The sequence below is a fragment of the Camellia sinensis genome, chromosome 2 (assembly GCF_055761805.1).
Source record: "Camellia sinensis isolate YWXY chromosome 2, ASM5576180v1, whole genome shotgun sequence".
NCBI classification, from domain to species: domain Eukaryota; kingdom Viridiplantae; phylum Streptophyta; class Magnoliopsida; order Ericales; family Theaceae; genus Camellia; species Camellia sinensis.
Genome location: NC_138962.1, coordinates 23,568,987 through 23,584,822, shown reverse-complemented (window position 1 = coordinate 23,584,822; position 15,836 = coordinate 23,568,987). Strand labels below are relative to the sequence as shown.

Sequence of the window (15,836 nt, the reverse complement as noted above, 5' to 3'; positions counted from 1 at the left end):
ATTTAAACATTACCAAACAGGGCCTTAAATAACCAAATCACATAATATTCACCAATCCAAAAACTTTTGCATAAAATTTCAATTATTTGAAACAGGTTCTTTGATCTGCATGATTATAATAAAAGTGAATTAAATTAACTAGAACCAGGGTCAGAAATTTGCCATTAATACCCAATATTCATTCATACACTAATTTCCAAAAGCAAAAACAAAAAATACTGATAATTACGATTTTCAGCCCCACCCAACTCTACAAGTTAGGACAAATACAGAAGTTGTTCCTAAACTTTAAATGGCAAAATGTGAACTGGAAAAAAAAAGAAAAAGATTACAAGTATCTAAAGTGAAAATATTTTAGCATAAAAAGAATCACAATTTCCACATAATGGTACAAAATTAGAACGTGATGGTTAGATCCACACAACTATTGCAACCTCTTCTTCTTGCTTCCATCTGAATTAACATCATCGATCATCACAACATCATCGCCATCATCATCATCAAGTTCTTGCAGTTCTTCCTTACTTGTCTCGGTGATGACACTAGAATGATCCGGATCAGCAGCATCAGACATGTCAGACAGCTTTCTTTTCGTCCCAGATGAAACACTTCCAGCCCCTGTCGGAACTATTTGTATTTCATTAACCTCCACAGTCTCCAGAGAAACTGCCTGAGAAGTGTTTGATGTGCTCGCGCCATTGTTAGCAGAGACATTGTTGTCCTCTTTTGCAGGGGCTTGTGTCCATCCAGAGAGAACCATCCCATCAGGTTCCTTTTCCTCATCAAATTCCTCTCTGCATGAAATGAAACGTAAAAAACACTTTCAAATGTGGCAGCAAGAAAACAAAGAACACCCACAATGATAATCCAAGTCAAATCACACAATGAATTCCAATAAAATTGCAGAATACAGATTCAAATGTTACACTTGCACAAAATCAAACAGCCATTTTGGTGTTAATTTTAATGTATTAACACTAAATCCATCAATCCACATATAGAATAGACACAATACACAAATTAACTGCCATCAATATATCAACATAGTACCAAACCAGCAACCATAATATAAACTGTAAAATTAAATATAGCTACAGGACAGAAGCAATCATTTTATGATTCAGAGACACCATAGGTTCCAGTGAATTGTCAAGGTGTTCTCAGTTACAAAAATATATATTTATGAATCAAGGCAAATGAAATGTAGTGACGACAATGTCATGTAGATGACATTGGATAATCATAACTTAAAAACGCTTGGGGGGAAATAAATGTAATTTATAACATTTAAGGAGTATCGGGTTCAACAAGACAAAAACCATCAAAAGAACTTTTACAACCAAAGAAGCGAACACATTACAAGTTAAAAACGATCAGTATAAATCAAATTGAGAAATCAACAAAAATAGCTAGAGTGGTGCGCTTGCCTTCAAATTTAAAGCACCATTTAAAATGCTTCCTCACAAATTAATAATATTCTTCTTCCCATAAGAAATTTAATTCCCATCATAATACTGGTTTTACAATGAGCGAAACCCGTAACTCACATTCTATAAACAAAGCTAAAATTCGTGTTGAGAGTTTCAAGCTGGCAAGACTCAAAAAAAAATATTTTAAAAATAAAAATCTGACTCAATCTTATGTCCATAGGGCCTTTCGCTATTTGACGTTCTAAAAGTTTTCAATGACAAATTTTAAAAATGCCATTTTGGATTATTTATGTTTCCTATTTTGACCCACTAATTTCATGACAAAAAACAAAGAGTAACTACCAAATGACAACCGAGTTCAAAATCAAGTTACTTTTTCCTCAATTATGCATGCAATGCCCTCCCCAACCAAAAGGAATAGGAAAAGTAAGCCCTTGTGCATGCCAAGAGAGTTTTGTAATTAAAAAGCCCACAGCAAATTGAGAACCACTCTTAGTGGAGGTTTGGGAAGTTACTATTTTAATAAGCTATTTTAGTTTTTGGCTATTTTAGTAAGTTAAAATTTTTGTGTTTGGGAAGATAGTTAGATTTTTTTGTAGTTGAATGTGATGTTTGTAAGAAAAAAAATGAAATGATTATGGATTTGATGTGACATTTTGTTTTATTAGCTATTTTAGCCTATTTTGTCTGTTTGTGGATTTTAGCCAAAAAAAAGCTAAAATCCAACTTGCCAAACACTCCCTATCCATGCTCTGCTAGATCTCCTGTTGTAATCATATTAAAGACATAGAAAGATACAAACATATATATATATAGAGAGAGAGAGAGAGAAGCCTAGCAAAAAAATTGATACAAACCTATGCTTAATAGTGACACTGCAGGACAGTTCTTGTTGAAGATCATCAACTGTGAGAATTGTCCCACCAGTGACTGGAGAAGGCAACTCAGACAGAACCTAAGCAGGGGAAAGAGAGAAGAGAACATAAGCATGATGCAACTACTCTATAAACAGCAAAACCGAAAAACATAAAACAGTGACATAACACACATAAATACCTTGTCTAGGTTTGCCGCGTAGTTTGTTATCATAGCTTCATCAAGATCATCACCAACCTCATAAAGGAGGGATGCCCCATGCATAATCGATGGAAAACTCATGCCAAGCTTAGCTTTAACAATCTTCTCAACAATGTCCCTCAACTTTGAACAATAAGTATTAACCTCAAGCAACAAAGGTGTCTACTTACAAACATACAGCATGAGGTTAGAAGACAATTGTGGACCCAGGATTTGAACCGCCAAGTAAGAAAACAAAAATCACAAAAATAAGAAGAGAACATAAATGCACCTCAGAACAGACATAGCAGGATTTGTTTGGCTCAAACGGCTCCACTGGCATAAGAAGCATCTTTCTTGATGGATGTTCAAGGCAATATGTCATCCTATACAAGACATCCTACACACATTAGCCACTTAAAAGATGGTGAATAAAATTTGAGTTTATGTCATAATTGATATTTCATACCAGAAGTACCTTCCTAATTTCCTCGTCTCCACAGACAACTAGCAATCAAAAATGAAATTTAATATATATATATATATATATAATAGACTATTTAGGTCTACACTATCATCCTCATAAATCAACAGTACCAATCTCAAAAAATAAAAAGATTTATGTATAAAATTAATGTTTTTGCCAGGGAACCAGCTCTATGTGAAACACCAATCAAAGCTGCATTCACAAGGATGAAACCAGCATATTAACGAGTCGCTCTCTAACACAACAAACACCTGGAACTTCAGATAGTTAATGAGCTTGAAATTTTTACACTATTATCCCACATTTCAAAGGCTTCACTCTTCACAACCATCAAATAGAATAAAACTCCAGAAACTATAGATACATCAAACAGAACATCCAACAACCACAAAATTAAATGGAACTCCAACAACGAGGCTTAGAAATGCATTATCCCAAAAAGTAAACACACTTGAGTTAGCTGGAAAAAGAATAGGGCCCCACCTATAACTGTTAGCATCATTCTGCAGCACCTTAATTGCCTCGATCACGATCAACCCAGCAATGATAGCATTTGTTGTTGCAACAGCATGAACAATATTACCAGCAATACCTTTAGCTTCAAAAAGGCTATGCAAAGGAATTCCAAAAGAAGCAGCCCGAATGTTTGCAGCAGCAGTAACAAATTCTACGGCTAACTGATCGTCCTTATCAAAAGTTAAGTTCCCAATCTCCTGTGTGTGAGATATAGAGAAAGCGAGAAAAAGTGGGAAGGGAGCGAGGCAAGGAGAAAAGGTAAAAAACAAAATCATTTTGTGTCAAAATAAGTAATTATATTTTGAAGGAAAAAAAATAAAGACAAAAGGGAACCATAGGGCTATAAAAAAGCTTCTAGAAAAGCAAGATAACAAAACAAACCTTCTCTCTTTTCACAAAAAATAATTTTAACGCCTCAAAAAATATTCTTGAATTTTCACTTAGGCTCCATATATCTTGTGGATTCTTCAACCCTAGAGAGGCCATAGCAGACACAGATGACGGATCATCAGCCACAGAATTTTTATCCACATTTCCATTCTGTTGAGTAAGTTCAACAGGCAGGACATCTCTACTGTATATAGGCTTTGGTCTGTTACGGTGTTTCCATGTCTCTTCATTAGATAAAGCTGATTCAATGTTATAACCAAAAACATGATCATATATTCTCCTCCCATATTGCTCAATGTCTTCCTCCTTTTTACGTTCAAAAACATCTTCTGCATGTTCAGATTGTCTAGTAGCATCACTGGAACGCACATTTAGGTCATTTTCCTGATTCTTGTCCCCAAAGAGCTTGGCAAAAAGTAGTTCCTTTGCCCATACAATACAGTGAACAAACTGCAACATTGCCACAACGATGTCAAAGCACACAATTAACATGGTGGAAAAAAAGTATCTTGGAAATGGGAAAGACAATAAATGGCTAATTTTCATGACAATCCTTTATTTTCCAGTATTCACATTCCATTAACTACTAAACATGTTATAATAATAGCCTTTTATTAGTTTCCAAATCAAAAGGCACATGGAAATGAAGAACCATGAAATGTCTTCCGAAAATTTGCAAACTGGCTATCCAAAATATACAAACCAAAACAACCTAAAATACTGTAACAAATATTCTTCACAGACTGCTCCATCTACCCTGTCAATGTGCTCGATCTACGGAACCATAAACCAATATGAAATAACCACATCATTGGCAAGACTCTTAAACTTTCCGGTGAGCAATGAAGATTCTCATTCACAATATCATATAACTTCCAATACAAACAACACAGACGAAACTTTTCACACAAGAGAAAGAATATACAAGGCAACAGAAGTAGGAGCGAATACCTTTGATGGAGTACTTGTGATAGTACACACAGGATAAGTTTTTGGAGCTGGTTTCGGCTGGCATTCATAACATTCTGTTTTACCCTTGATGTGTACAGTAACCTGCTTCCAATAAATGCAAAAAAATCCAACATATCATTTTATTTTTATTTAATTAGAATCAAGGAAATCAAGTAACAAATTTAAAATTCCCAAAATTTCAGAGCATGTCTGACAGTTAATGTTGTCAATCTATTTCTTTTCTCTCTTTTTTTATTATTTTTTATTGGCAACAACAAAAAGAGAATACTATTAATGAGCAGCAGAAGGGTTACGAGAAAATGGCCGACAAGGAATCCTCCAAAGAAGAAAACAAAAATAAAAATCAAAACGAAATTAATACAAGTAACAATTGCCTCAAGCTACACGTCACATAGTGCCCTCCAATCTCTAGAAATCAAGAAGAAAGGAATCTCTCGAAAAGAAGGAAGACACCAAAGCCCAAAAAGATGAAAAATAACAAACTCACGTAAAGAATCAATGTCCTCCAAATTGTCCTGAAAAATTTAAGTATTTAGACCTTTACAAGACCACTTAGGATGGATGTACTCGCAGAATCTTTATAAGAAAATGAGTTTCCAGCAAGCTTTGTTGTTAACCAGGTTCCCTGTGGTTTAATTTCCTGGGAATTTGTAACTAAGCATTAGTTCAAAGGTCCTTCAGACAGTTTTAGTTTTTGATTAATCCTATGGCTTATTTTAACCCTAATATGACTTTCTCATGTATATCTAGGATACCAACTTTCGTCAATCATTTATGTTATAATAATTTTAAAAATTATAAAATGAGATGAACAATACTTAGAAGCTACAACGAGGCCTTTGGTTTTAACTAGAAGACTAGAGTTCTTTGGCATTGTGTCATTTGTGTTGTCTTATCGGTGATTTAGTTGGAAAGAAATGCAAGATGTTTAAGGATAAATTCTAGGGCCTATGGGATAAAATATGCTGTCTTCTTTTTGGGCCTCAATATCATCCCCTTTTAAGTGAATCCTTGAGTTTTTTATTCTAGTGACTGGAGAGCAGTTTGTGATATGTAATTTTGCCTTTGTCTTTTCTTTTTGACAGACTTCTTGTCCTCCATTGTATCCTTTTGTTCTTCACATTTTCTTAATAAAATTCTCTCGTGTTGCTAATCAACAAAAAGTAATCCCTCATAACAAAAATAGATGTGTTCCACACTTCAATTCCACAGCAAGCCCACCACATTATCTCTAACTTGAAACAACTACAAGAATAATCAATGCCTATAGCACAATTTATTTTCTCTTTTATAAGCAACTATTCCACAACTTTTAGCTAATCATAAGTACTACTTCACAAGCTTAAGCTTCTAAACAAAAGAGATGCAAAGCTAGTCATTGAAGCTTTTTATAGTAACAGGAAGGATTTTTTTTTAAAGATATGTTCAATTGACAGATGCATCTTCTACGTGAAGAGCAACACTAATGAACTTCAAACAGATTTGTTCACCATGTTTGCATTATGGACGTATTTTAACTTTACATAGATTCTTCTTACACTGTCTTGACTCTTTGTACAAACACAAAGGCCATTTCACATAAGAGGCAAACATTCAGTTTTGTTTTGTATTTAGACTTCAAAGATAACTTGAGTTGACTCCATGCTTAGTTTATACAGGCATGGTTTTTTCACCCTTACCTGCCATGAGCATACAATGCATACTTCCATCACTATATGCAAGCATCGTCACATAATTGTCTAGGAGAATAAGTTGTCATCAGTTGATAATATTGCTTGTTCAAACTAGCGTAACTTTTAATTGAACAAGCATAATTATTGCATGCTTTTTCACTTTATTCACCAACCCCTGTGTATATATACACTCAGAAATTACATATATAAACAAGAAAGTCATATTCAGAACTAATGAACAATGCATACACGCAAGCCAGAGTTTCAAACGAACACTTTTACATGCCAAAAAACTTTATAAAACAAAATATCACCTGCCCTAGAAACCCAGTAGTCCCACTCTCTATCAATGGAACATCAGCTGCCAAGCAGAGGCGGTTTACATGTCGCCTTGCATCTAAGTTGTCAAGTCCATTCAAAACAACATTGAATTGCTTAAAAAACTCAACATTGAAGCGTGCATCTTTAACATTTGCATAATATGGCGTAATGCTTATGTGAGGCCTAAATCTTAACACAGCTTCGCGAGCAACCTGGTTGAAGAATCAACAAAACATGAATAAATAATATTAGTAAGAGATAGAACTGTACATGACAACAAACAAGAACGAAAGCCTGAATATCATTTACTTACTTTGGCCTTAGATTGCCCAACATGTGATTTTCGGAACAAGAATTGTCTATTTAGGTTACTCACTTCAATTGTGTCCATGTCAATCTGCAAACAAATACACCTAATTGAGTAAAGAAAAAAACAAACAACCCCACCCCCTCCCAATAAAAAATAAAAAGCAAAAAAATAAAAATAAAAAAATAAATCCTAACAAAGGAAAAAGAACCAAAATAAATAAATAAAATCAAACAATTGCATGGAAGCAAATCTACTGAAAAAACATTACCTCCACAAGGAGGAAAAAAAAAAAAAAAAGCTAAATCATCAAGATGACTTTAGTTTTGAAAGGGTAAATAGTACTTTACCCCCTTAAACTGTTGTCTAGCATCACTTCGTTCCCTTTAACTAAAACATTTTGAAGGAGGTAAAGTTTAATTAAAGCATTTTGAAACTAAAATATTAAACTAAATACAAACATCAAGAGCGAATTTAAATCACGGTATTGGCCAACATAACAGTCATGGTCACATGTACAAGGTATCGGCAATGTGACAGAAATTGGAAACCTAACTCATGATTTTTTTTTTCATGCATCAACATTGTAGTGCCTAAAAAGATATTTTGCAGAGTACTATCGATTTTTTTTTTTTTTTTGTGGATAAATAAGGATTAAATCTTTATTAAAGGAGCATCAAGGAGATGCTAAACAATACACCTGTAGCCAAAGGAACTACACAAATAAAGAAAAGACAAAATCCAAGGCTAATGACGAAAAAACCCCTTTAGCACCCTTAAACTTTGTTGAACAGTACTAATTGAATTTTGCGTTTCTTTCAAGGGTCCTGCTAATGGCGGCAGAGGTAGCAAATGCCAAAAAAATTAGAATCAAATGCAACTTTTATGTATTCCAAAACATCTTTGCATATTTTCATACACTTCTTATAGGTTTCAATACACTTTTTAAACATCTTGCAAGGCTAATGACAGCCGCTATCATTAGCATTTTCATTCTTTTAAAGCAAAAATTATGTGGAGCATTTCATCAAGTAAGGGAATTTCACTATCAAGAATAATACAAATGCCACTATAATAGATAATTTCACAACCAAAAAAAAACATAAGCCAATTATTTTTTGGTATAATGATACAAACAATACAATAATACTTTTGGATAGTGTTGTCAAATCATATTACGTATCCTGTATCAACGTACCAATTTGATATGTATTGTGTATCGTATCATGGGGGAATTTGATTCTATCCTTGTTAAACCAAAATTCCCAAGTCATCTAATGCAGGTTCAGTTTGCCCATTTGAGAGAAGGACTCTTCCCAACTAGGAAATTGACATTTACAGTTAAAGGAACCCATATTTCTCTATGGATGCAACACAAATCCAAGTTCCTTTAGTAGATACAGATAGTCGTCCGGATAAGGACATGGTGACACACTGTAATGACTTTTTCCCAAAGTCCTAGCATGGTTGAAAGTCGACTTATCCAAAGATGGAAAAATTGCAATGACTAACTTAAACAGAGTTATATATGCACACAAACAAACAAAAAAAAATTAGTAAATCAATACCATAACCCCACCCCCAAACATCTGCAATAGCAGAAATTTATTCAAACAAAAAACTACACTCTAGACACTATACGAAAAATATTTTCAAAATTCAACAAAAATTAAAATTAAAAAAGAGCACTGCCAAAAAGAGATAAACCTTGAATGTTAATAAGATTTGAGTTTGGACTTCGCAGTCTCAAATTTGAGCCATGTAAAATAAGTTTTTCTACACACCCAAAACCAGTGAGAAACCCAAAACCCTAAACCTGCCACAAAATACAAATTCACTCTATCATAAAAACTAGAAACACAATAAAACTAACCCACTATGAGAAAATTATTTTCAAGATTCAACTAAAATTAAAATTAAAAAAGAGCACTGCCAAAAAGAGCTAAACCTTGAATGTTGACTTCACAGTCTAAATTTGAGCCATGTAACCCAAAACCTAACACAAAACCAGTGAGAAACCCTAAACCCTAAACCTACCACAAGTACAAATTCACCCATCCAAAAACTCCAAAACACGATAAAATACGAAGTGAAAACAAGTACAAAGGTGTACTCACGGTATGGATGTCCTCAAAGCCAGAGAGAGCTAGGGTTTTGAGAAGCTCACAGCCAATACCACCAGCACCGACCATAAGCACTTTTGCGCCCTAAATAGCACAAAATATGCTAAATATTACTTCAATCAAGTGAACATGAATAGCAATAAAAAGCATATAAATACCTTGATTGAAGATAATTGTTGCTGAGAGGCCATTGGAGACACGGAGAGAGTTAAAAAGTCAAAATAGGGACTGTGTATTGAAGGATTGATTGAACAGAAAGAGATGGGTATTGATAGAGATTGAGGGTTTGGTTTTTTTTCTTTTTTTTGGGCATAAAAAAGAAGCGATTATGAGGAAAAAGAGGGGAATCTTGATGGTCTTGTGCCCAATTGCTTCGAGGAAAGGGCGCCAAAAAAGAAAAGACTCCCTCTCTCTAAAATGCTTCGCTCTCTCTCTCTCTCTCTGGGAAGAAGACGAGTTTGGCAGTGGGTTTGCCTTTCTGAGGTTTTTCCGATAATTGACGGTCAAAATGCAGTTATATATTGGCCTGTACCTGCGTTGAGAATTGGGTTTTTAGGTTTTTTTTTTTTTTTTTTTTAAGGTTAAAATTCATAAAAAAAAATATAATCAAATAATTTAAAATAATCAATAAGAGATATTATTTATAATTATTTTTTTATTTTACAAATATCACATTTAATTATAAAAAAAAAATTAATTAATTTTTCAAACACAAAGATTTTAACCTATTAAAATAGTTAAAAATTAAAATAATCTACTAATAGCTAATTTTTCAAATGGACCCATTAGAGCAAGGCCTATTTGATAATTGATTGTGTCAATTAATTTTATAATTTTTTATAAAAAAAATCTTATAAAAAAAATAGAGAACATAATGTGTTAATTTATAATAATTCTTTATTTTTTAATTAATTTAACCAAATCTCAATGGAAGGGTGAGTGTAATATGGAAAGGTAGTTAAGAAATAAATATTTTAATTATTTTTTAATTCAAAATTTAATTTTTGAAAAAATTAGTCTAACTCTCCAATTTTTAGTAATGAGAGAAGTTCACGATATTTCTTTTTGTTGTCTAAGGTCCCTCACCCACACTTATATATCACATCCGTTCACTCACGCGCGCGCACTCATACACACACTCTCTCTCTCTCCTCCTACGTTTCAAGATGCAGTGTTTCAAACCTCCCAACCCTAATTTTGGCATTTGAATAATGCTTGGGACCCCCTTTTGGGGTCACCCCCTCACCCCCTTTGCCATGTGGCGGGTGGTGATTGGAGAAGCAGGAAAAAAAAGAAAAAGAAAAAGAAAATGTAACCAATGAAAGAGAGAGGGGGTCAAAGGGGGTGGGAGAAAAAAGGGGGGATGAATCATTGTTGTTGGCATTTTTGCTAAATTACTGGAATACTATCGGAAACCTAATCGCCCTGTCCTGTACCGAAAACCTTCAATTACATTGTCGTCGTGGTTGGTTTTGGCAATACCAAAACCTCTGCCACTGGAGAGAGAGTACTCTCAATTGGTACCATTTTGAAAGTTTCAACAATCAACTTCAGTTAGGGTTCCAATCATTCAGAAGAAGATTGGGAATGAGTTGGACTTGGATGATGATGACGATGAACAAATGTTGCCCCCACATGAAATCGCCTCGAAAGGATCAGCGATGTCGCCGAAGACCATGTTTTCAATGCTGGAATGCGTTAGTAGAATGCTAAAGGGAAGAGATCTGCGTTAGATTCACAATGTTGTGTAGCACACAATAAGTTTTTCTCTACTAAGGCCAAGTTTGGGAAGACTAAATAAGTGCACTTTTTGTCTTTTTGGACTAAAAAATTGAGGTTGAAAATATGGATGTTTGGGTTAACTTTTTGACTTTTTATTGAAAAATGTGTAATAAAAAATTGTAAAAATTGATTTGTAGGGAAAAATTTGAATTGGGAGTTGTGCAGCCGTAATTGTTGACTTTTGGTGAATAGTGTTAACTTTTTAACTTTTTGAGTAACTTTTTGATTTTTTGGCTTTTTGGGAACATCCCAAACTTGGCCTAAGTGTTTCCCAGATTTTGGGTCAATTTTGATTTTTTTTACTGAAAAATATTTTTTTTTTTTGTTAACTATCACGGTCTATATATAATCTGCATATAGAAATATGTATTAAATTTTGTGTTGAATGTTGAACTGTGATGTTTAAGATGTCACAAGCATCACAGAATTTAACTGGGGGTTTGTAATTATTGTATCAGTTTTACAAGTTTTGGGCAATTGCCACTTCATCACTCACCATTACAGATCTATTATTAGGTTTTATGTTGGATCACATTTCAGAACCACACAGAGAAAATTGGTTTGTGAGTATCTCAATTTTCTCTGGTCTATTTGTTTTTGGCTTCTAAGTAGCTCAATTTTTCTTGGATTGTTCAAAACATAAAGCAAATTTTGAGCAAACTAGACAAATTTGGTCAAAACACAGAAAAAATTGTGAGCAAACCAGAGAAGTTAGAGAAATTGAGCAAACCAAAGAAATTTCACAAATTTCTGTGGATCAAAATTTCTCTGCTTCAAAATTTTTCTGTAAAAATTTGAGGGACCGCAACTAGTATGTAAATATTTTATGTCTTTTATACTATAAAATCTTAATATGAGCGATCTTAAAAAAAAAATCCTTAATTTTTTAACACAAAATAAATTACAAAAATTATTAATAGGAATAAATCTTTCATTTTATACAATGATTGATAAGAAACCTTTTTGTATGAATTAAAAATAATAATAATTTAAAATTTAATTTTTAACTTTTTAAATAAAATAACCATTTATCAAACGACCCTTAAATTAAAAGTTGTAAATGTACGACCCTTAAATTAAAAGTTGTAAATGTATACTAACTGATTGTAAAGTGTATTATTGATGCGTGAAAATGTAGTGGAATTTTCACTTTTTATTTTTTATATTTTTTGAAAATAACAATGCATTATATGTTTGTAAAATAATTCCAGATCAATAAAATAATTAAAGTCATCAGTTTTTTATGAAATATTAACTATTTTGAAATATACCACTAGGTCCTATTTGGCAACTTGGGTTTTAGTTTTTTTTTTTTTTTGGTTAAAATTCACAAAAGGATAAAATAAATTAAAATAGTTAATAAAACAAAATGTCACATTAAATCCATAACCATTTTACTTTTTTTTTTCTCACAAACATGACACCTAACTACAAAAAAATACAACCATCTTTTCAAACACAAAAATTTTTACCTATTAAAATAGTCAAAAACTAAAACGTCTTATTTAACGTGATCCTTTCCGTTTTGTCAACGAAAGGGAACAAATTGGGATAAGTTATGGAAAGAGCTGCATTTTTAATTCAATAATTTTAACAGGTTTTGTGAAAGGAATTTTAACAGGTTTTGTGAAAGGATTTGAACTGTTTGATACATATATTTAAAGAAAACAATTTGCACAAAACTTAAATAGCATTGGAATGGGGTATAAGATAGTCTACATCATCAAACAATTGATTATTAATAAATGTGACACATCATTATAATAACAAACACAAAGCTGTCTCTAATTTTAAGTTCGAATAATGTTTATCTTTTACTCTTTTATTTTTACATGCAACTATTGTACCTTTCTATCATAATATTGATTTCAACACAAAAAATATAACACTATAGGATGCCGCCATGGGACCATAAACACAAGATAATGTATGTGAGTGTGTGTTTTTTTTCAATATAGTTTTTTGGGAGAAGATTATATGCTTTAAATTTATTTATTGATTTTGGTTTGATACAACTAAATAGTCACAAAAACAAATCAATTGGACCCAAAAATTATGGTTACTATTTAGGCTTGGTTTGGGAATAATTTATTTTAGTAATTTTTTTATTTTTTACGAAAAGTTATACCGAAAAGTATAAAGAGTGATGTGACAACTTATAGTAGTTTTTTGACTTTTTAATTAAAACATGTAATTGTCAAATGAGGTCTTAATATTGTTTATTGTAAATTAAAAAATTATTTAAACAAAAAATGCCTAATCACATGGGGGTAATCTCTAGTGGTAGACTCTGTAAGGAATTAAGACCCTAGAGGTCACCCTTATAGATGCAAGACCGCAAAGGTCACCATTAAGTGGTTGTTACATAACAAGTTCACTCAACAATGTCGCAGTAAGTCACGGACTTGCACATAGGTGATGATTTAAACTCACACTCCTAATACTAAGTACCGATCGCCCAGGCCTGGAAGGTTTCGCCCAAGCCTGGAAGTTTCGTTTCACCCATGCCTGAAAGTTTCATCTTACCAACCATATGCATTGTTGCCTAAGGAGAGTGGAACTTGGAAGCTCAAGGTTTATGCCCAAAAGTCTTACCAAAGTGTCACACCCCATTGGGTTAAGTAAAAAATAATAGTAAAAAAATTAAACATGGGCACATAGGGCTCACTACGAGTCATGTTCGAGGATCTGAATTGTTGAATGTGTAGAACTCGTCAGGTATTTCATTTATGCAAAAAAATCATGTTGATCAGATATCAATAGCTATTTGATATTGGATTCGATTTTTGTCAACAATTTATTTTGGAAACCATATTTACCATTGATAGAAATATGATTTTATCAAATGAATATCGATATCTAATTAATGTAATTTTTGCATGGATGAAGTATTCGGCGAATTTTACACATTGAATGGTTCAGGTCATCAAAATTAGACCCGTAGTGAGCTCTCATGGGCCCAACAACACTCTATAGTCTAGTTTCGGATTTGAGAGAAGCCTGACCCTTTTAAAAAAGTATAAGTCAAAAACAAACTTTCCCAACTTTCAAATAATTATTTTTTTGTAGGTTATTTAAGCAATTTATTTTTGGCCCATTTTGGGAATAACAAACTAAGCATTTTTTTTTCCCCTTTTGGAAATAAGCAAAAAAAACTGCTTATTTGGCCTAATTTGGAAATATAGAGAAAAAAGAAGGGGGAAAAAAAAAATTAGTCTGAGGTCCCTCTGATTAAGGCCAAAATGTACATTATTGAGGCCGTTAATTAGAATCTCTTAATTTCACTTGTTGGTCAAACTGTATACTTTATGTGTGTTGAGTGTCAATCAGGTTGTACATCGTCGGAGCATAAAATGGGCAAAAAAACAGAATTTGGACAGAGTTGACTTTCCCGCACGTGCGTTGACTTTTTCCGCACGTGCGTTGACTTCCCCCGCACGTGCGTTGACTTTTTCTGGGAAAGTCAAACCGACGTTTTAAACCTGTTTGGACAAGATTGGAAGTATAAAAAGGCAAGTAAAAGGCTGGATTAGGGTTCGGAAGTTGTTTTGACCTAAAGAGAGAGGCTAGGGTTTGGAAAAGAAGAGAAACAAAAGCTCCAAGATGTCTCATATGGTGGTTCCTTCTCCTTCTACCTCCTTCCACTCCTCCATGAGTGGCTAGTCTTCTTTTCTAGGGTTTTGATGAAACCCTAGCCATGTAATTATGTAGTTTTCTTTTTCATTTTTAATTATGTAAATGTTTGAACATTTGTATGGTGATTTAGAAGTTTGTTTTATATAATTTTCAGTATTCTTTCGAATATTTGACTTTCTGTGATTGTTAAATGTTATCCATACAATTGTTTTCTTTTCCTTCACATTCAAGGTATGGGACGAACCATACTACGAGGAACGAGTCGTATCACTACCTTAGTTTAGAGTGAACGGTTCGTATTACTTGAGATGGTTCGTGCTCGTACATTGAATATGATGATCTTCTTGTAAAATGCTTTGAGCTTGTAGTTGCGAAGCATTAATCCGTTCAAACCATAGCATAATTGATTTCAATTGGAAACCCTAATTATGTGGTTAGTGGTGAATTCTCTACCCTAGGATTTTTCCCCAATTCAGTAAACCCAATTTCATTTATTATTGATAATTTAATTCCTTAGTTTAATTTATTCGTTATTAAATTAGGTTATAAACAACTAATCTTTTTATCAAAATTAATTTAGGAATTTGACAATTAAATTAGTTTAATTTCATAATAGTCCCTATGGATCGATACCTGAACTTGCCATTATTCTGATTGAATTTGGTATAGTTTAGTATTTAATTTTGGTGTGTTCAACGACCCATCAAATTTTGGCGCCGTTGCCGGGGACTTCTGGCGAAATTAGTTAATTTAAAGTTACATTCTTATTTTAATTTTTAGTGTAGGATTTTATGCTTTTGGTGTTGCTAAGTGTGCAGAGCGTTTGAAATTGGAGCTATCACTGAAGTGTAAGCAGAGCGCAGCCGAGCTTCAAAAAAAAAAAAAAAACCGCAGTGCTAAAGTGAGTAAATAGAAGCAAACACTCACAAGCAAAGCACCAAAGTGCTAAAACGGAAGTCAAAGCTCAAACAAAGGTTGGAGACAACGTCTACACGTCAAGCATCCGTAAGATGAGTAAAGCGTTTTCGTTAAACCGCTGTGAGTATTTCTTCCTTTGGTATTTTGCTTTCATACTTAGTGCACAGAATCAGAACTTGTGTGTGTGTTTGGGTAGTGTATGCACGGGCGTCGTTCTTGTCGCTC

General features: G+C 33.3%; 1 protein-coding gene and 1 pseudogene across 2 annotated transcripts; one reads left to right on the top strand and one right to left on the bottom strand.

Annotated features, from left to right (window-relative positions):
- Positions 1 to 134: 134 nt before the first annotated feature.
- Positions 135 to 9,807, bottom strand: SAE2 (SUMO-activating enzyme 2). Of its 2 annotated transcripts, XM_028225872.2 has the most exons (11): positions 9,434 to 9,807; positions 9,270 to 9,359; positions 7,159 to 7,242; positions 6,839 to 7,057; positions 4,831 to 4,932; positions 3,871 to 4,329; positions 3,457 to 3,686; positions 2,779 to 2,872; positions 2,487 to 2,669; positions 2,288 to 2,385; positions 135 to 794 (listed from the first exon to the last, which is right to left on the bottom strand). In XM_028225872.2, exons 1-11 carry the CDS (start codon positions 9,464 to 9,466, stop codon positions 425 to 427), a joined length of 1,962 nt encoding a protein of 653 aa, XP_028081673.2. In that variant the 5' UTR covers positions 9,467 to 9,807; the 3' UTR covers positions 135 to 424. The 2 variants fall into 2 exon arrangements, with proteins under 2 accessions (XP_028081673.2, XP_028081674.2); XM_028225873.2 differs by lacking the exon at positions 9,270 to 9,359 and having other exon boundaries at positions 9,434 to 9,770.
- LOC145812106 (uncharacterized) overlaps positions 9,537 to 15,836 on the top strand; it is a 31,416-nt pseudogene continuing 25,116 nt past the window's right edge.